At 38.9% G+C, this 5,401-nt stretch overlaps 1 protein-coding gene across 1 annotated transcript in view; it reads left to right on the top strand.

Annotated features, from left to right (window-relative positions):
• The window catches only part of LOC308080489 (protein NLRC3-like), a gene marked incomplete at its 5' end in the record, with an annotated part of 6,916 nt that extends 2,521 nt beyond the window's left edge, over nt 1-4,395 (top strand). The window contains 3 exons of the mRNA XM_080422387.1: nt 713-748; nt 2,284-4,036; nt 4,131-4,395. Coding sequence (XP_080278513.1) covers nt 713-748; nt 2,284-4,036; nt 4,131-4,332 — 1,991 coding nt within the window. The 3' untranslated portion in view covers nt 4,333-4,395. The remainder of the gene's footprint in view (nt 1-712; nt 749-2,283; nt 4,037-4,130) is intronic.
• Nucleotides 4,396-5,401: the final 1,006 nt, after the last annotated feature.

Below are 5,401 nucleotides of genomic sequence, written 5' to 3'. Positions count from 1 at the left end.
ATACAAAAGATACTAAGATAAAAAGGGACATAGTATATCTGTCGCTGTGTTACCGTTGAAGTGTCGATAAACATGTTAATTGATGTCAGCATGTGTCCTTATGAGTGAGATTAATATAAAGGCAAATATAAAGCCTGACATGCAACTGGCTGACGGAAATAATTTGTTTCCTGAACATGCTTGTTGCCTGGGATTCATCATGAGATAGACCTGTGATCCGCCCAAATCAAGGTTCTACACTCCCTTTCCTGAATCACACATCCGACTTAAATTAGAAAATATACACCAAACTATACGTACACTCAAATATAGTAGGACATTAAGATCAGCTTTGTGAATGAGGCCCAATCTGTGTAGAGGAATAGGCCAAAATTCTGTGTCGATTATTAGATTTTTCATTCAAGAAGCGCCATTAAAAAAAATGCAAAATTAAATTAGCATTTTCAATACTTTTTATCCCTGTGCCATTCAACATCATTATTATGGACTTCAATATTATGATTTCTTCATATAATTAGCATAATTGGAAATATATTTACAGGGGGAAAAGGTTGATACATTCAATACTTATTTTCCCAATTTTGTATTGGTTACCAGGAACATGTGATGGTTCTACTGGCAAGATATGAATGTCTTCCTCCCTAGACAATGACAAGAATCCCATTAAATGAATGTTATGTCAACTCACTTCATTACTCCTCTTCTTATGCAGGAGCTGTACTTCCATCAGAAGACTCAGCTAACAGTGGTGAGTTATGAAACATTTGATTTCACTGCCAACCTTCTAGAGAGCAGTATGAAAGCCACAGCTTTAACATGATGGAGAGAGCAGTAAGAAAGTCTTTATTAACAGCTTTAACATGATGGAGAGGAATAACCACATGAACCCTGTTCTGGGCATATCATAGGCAAACATTCAGTTGTTTATATGTTGCGCCTTGTAAGCTTATTCATTGGCTATACAGCAAAGATGATTTAGAAGGAAAGGGGGAGGGGAACAAGTGTAGACCCCCTGAGGGACTCTGTTCATCTAAGGTCTAAATGGAAGCATTCCTGACTAACTGAAAATAGTCTGGAATTTAAACCAACACTTTGTCTTAAAAGGCCTAAGACGAAACCTCTTCAGTTTCAAACCATTCTGATAAAAAGAAGCGATGGATGCAGACTTGATCCGATGTGATAGAATTTATTGAGCCAAGTCTGGCAGTACAGACCTTTAAAAATACCCTCAAAGGAAACATTTTATTTATTTATCCAATCTAATTCCGTCAATCTCACTTAAATTTTATTCATTTATTTATTCATTCATTCATTCATTCATTCATTCATTCATTCATTTATTCATTATTTCATTATTTCATTATTTCATTATTTCATTATTTCATTAATTCATTTACGTATTTATTTTATTGTGAGGTTGTCGGCCATTTGTAGCCTTTGAACAATGTGGTTAAATTCATCACATACACGCAATGTAATCGTGGGCTATAAGTTATATTGAGTTTACACAAGTTTTTGCAACTTTGATGATGGAGAGGGTATATTTGTATAAACTATATTTCAACACTCACTCCAGAGGGCCACATTGCATATACTGTCGGGCAGACACCTCTTATCTCCGTACTTTTTTCGTAAATTAATGCCGTACTTCACCATTCTCTGTCACACGAAAGTAGCAAAAATCAGTCACAGTGCAACACATTTTGAGCTTGTAGATCAGCTATTTTTGCCCTTTTTGAATAGGAATCCTGAAAAGTCCTTTTTTTATTAAATTCAAATGCATTTAGTTATACTTATGTTAACTTTGTGAACTTAAATACAAATATGTTGGACATAAAAAAGACAATAGAAATTTATTTAAGTCATTAGGCTACTAATATAGACTGAAGTAATTAAAGCGGGTCACGTGCACGATGTGCACCGTGCATGGTGTGTCTCTCTAATGTTTAGAGAGACACACCAAGTTTAGAGAGACACACCTTGCACGGTGCACATGCAGAATAAGTATTTTATCACAGGAATCAGCCAATGAGAATCAAGTATTGGGACTGTCGGTTTTAGAACTGTTGTTTAAATATGTGAATAATTCATCTGATCTCAAATGGAAGATTGCTACATAATCTTACCACAGTTAAATGGCAACAACAGCAGACAAACAATAGCTCTTTTAACTTCAGAATTATCGTCCTCTCTTTTTAGGACCACATTTATCATAAGATGCATTTACTGATGCTGTCTGTTTTCTTTTTTTTCTTTCTTTCTTTTATTTTTTTTGTCATTTAGAAACTCAACAACTCAAGTCTAATCTTCAGCAGGAGTTGAAGTGTTTGCAAGAGTGGAATGAAATCAGTCAAACTCAAAACATACCTCTTAATCAGATCTTCACAGAGGTCTACATCACAAAGGAAGAGAGTGGCGAGGTCAGTAATGAACATGAGGTCAGTCAGATTGAAACAGCGTTTAGGAAACCATTCAGACCAGAAGCACCAATCAAACTTGAAGACATCTTTAAGCCTTTACCTGGAGAAGATAAAATCAGAATAGTGATGACAAAGGGAGTGGCTGGCACTGGTAAAACAGTCTCATCTCAGAAGTACACTCTGGACTGGGCAGAATATAAAACCAACCAGAATATCCACTTCGTGTTTCCTTTCACTTTCCGAAGGTTGAATTTGGTGAAGGATGAGAAGTACAGTTTGATGGAACTTCTTCACTACTTTTTCGGTGAAATCAACACAGCAAGAATCTTGAACAAAGAGACCCAAACTGTGTTAATCTTTGATGGCTTAGATGAGTGTAGGCTTCCTCTACTCTTCCAGAAGAATGCCATCTGGACTGATGTCATGAAGCCAACCTCAGTGGACGTGCTACTGACAAACCTCATTAAGGGAAACCTGCTTCCCTTTGCCCGCATCTGGATAACCACGCGACCTGCAGCAGCCACTCTGATCCCTAAAGAGTATGTTGACAGGTTTACAGAGCTGCGAGGGTTCACTGACCCTCAGAAGGAAGAGTACTTCAAAAAGAGATTTATTGATGATGAGTACAAGGCCACAACAATATCCACACACATCAAAAAATCACAAAGCCTCCACATCATGTGTTACCTTCCAGTCTTCTGTTGGATCGCTGCTACAGTTCTAGAGAATATCTTGAGAATAGAGAAGAATGGTGCACTGCCGGAGACCCTGACTGCGATGTACATCCACTTCATAGTGGTTCAGTTCAATCATCAGAATGCCAGGATGGACGGAGATCAGAGACATTTGGACTTGAATGAAGATAATATTAAGGCTATTCTGGCTCTGGGAAAACTGGCTTTTGAACAGCTGAAGAAAGGCAACCTCATCTTCTATGAGGCAGACCTGAAAGAGTGTGGCATTGATATCAGAGATGCCTCAGAGTACTCAGGAGTGTTCACACAGATGTTCAAAAGGGAGTGTGGGTTGCACAACGTCAAAGTGTTCAGCTTTGTTCATCTGAGCGTTCAGGAGTTTCTGGCTGCTCTTTATGTCTTTCTCTCATTCAAGAATCATGGTCTCAACCTAATGTCACAAAAACAACCCAAGAAATCTAAGAAGAACCTTTACCAGAGTGCTGTAGATGAGGCCTTAAAGAGTCCAAATGGACACCTGGACTTGTTCCTACGTTTCCTGCTGGGCCTCTCAGTGGAAACCAATCAAACCCTCTTAAAAAGGTTGTTCAAACAGACAACAAATAGTTCACAGACCGACCAAGAAACAGTCAAGTACATCAAGAAGAAGATCAGGGAAAATCTCTCTCAAGAGAAAGCAATCGGTCTGCTCCACTGTCTGAATGAGCTAAATGATCATTCTCTAGAGGAAGAGATCCAGCAGTACTTGACCTCGGGAAGTATCTCCACAGACAAACTTTCTCCTGCTCAGTGGTCAGCTGTGGTCTTCATGTTGCTGTCATCAGGAAAGGAGCTGGATGTGTTTGACTTGAAGAAATACTCTGCTTCAGAAGAGGCTCTTCTAAGACTGCTGCCAGTGGTCAAAGCCTCCAAAAGAGTTCTGTAGGTGAACTAACACATGGATATATATTATATCATCTTCCTTTTATAGGAAAGAAAATGGAAACATCTAATTTTAGCGCTATTGTTTCTTTAGGCTGAGTGGCTGCAACCTCTCCGAGAGATGCTGTGAGGGGTTATCATCAGTTCTCACCTCCGACTCTAATGTTAGAGAATTGGACTTGTCTAATAATGATTTACGGGATCGAGGAATAAAGAAGCTTTGCGTTGGACTGGGGAGTCCAGACAGTAGATTGGAGACCCTCAGGTCAGTATTCCTTAACCTTTTATATAAATGAGATATATCCATAATTCCATATCAGTCCAATTTTAATTACTTCCTGTCAAACGCGCAATAACTTATGAATAAATCTTGCTGTCATTCACCTGTGTGATTCCCATAGCTGCATGTTCCTCCAAACACATCTGATTTTAATAACAGGGCTACTCGTTTTTTGAATATCATTCAAGATGACGTTCTGTACAGCTTATTACTAGTTTTAAACTTAAATAGTCTAAAATATGTATCTGAAAACATTTAGGCTAGAAATAAGTGATGTAGTGACAGACATGAACATGTTTCGTTTCGGTTTGTATAGAAAGGGGCCGTGTCTGATCAATCTCTCTCTCTCTCTCTCTCTCTCTCTCTCTCTCTCTCTCTCTCTCTCTCTCTCTCTGTGTGTGTAGGTTGTCAGGCTGTATGGTCTCAGAGAAAGGCTGTTCTTATCTGGTCACAGCTCTGAGATCCAACCCCCATCTAAAAGTCACGCTGCGCTCTGCTGGACAACAGTCAGTGCAAACGTTCTTAGTTGTTTAAGAGTAGTGAAATCATACTATGATGCTGTATAGGGCCTGGCAAAAAAAAAAAGGGGGGGGGGGGGGGGCGTCAACATGTGTCACTTGGTAGCGGGGGCCATGTTGGGGTCAGAGACTACATAATAATGACGCTATTCTTACAGATTGACGTGGATCACCTGGTTTTTGACAGAGGTTTAAACAGTGACTCTTCCGTGCTATTACATACTTGAACTAAAGCTATTACATACTTGTGCTATTACTTTTGAATTACAATGGTGCATACTTGCTCAGTTTATAAATTCCATAACAGACGTCATCTTGAAATGTCAACATTGTTTGTTTGTTTTTAAACGGCCACATTAATTCATCATACAAGACAGCTGTGTCGTGACCAGTATTGCCGGATTTTGCGAGAGAAATAAGCAACCAGGTCTATGAAAACAAGCCCAAAAAGAAGTGACTATTAGAGGTCACATTAGCACTTTAAACCTATATGCACCTATATGCATACAAGCTCACAACAAATAAAAAGCAATCGCAATCCCTTCATTTCATTCAGTGTGCCTGCTT

Source organism: Gymnoscopelus braueri (assembly GCF_963280865.1).
Source record: "Gymnoscopelus braueri genome assembly, chromosome: 24".
Taxonomy (NCBI): Eukaryota; Metazoa; Chordata; class Actinopteri; order Myctophiformes; family Myctophidae; genus Gymnoscopelus; species Gymnoscopelus braueri.
The sequence above is the reverse complement of the archived record's forward strand: the minus strand, read 5'-3'. Positions and strand labels throughout refer to the sequence as shown.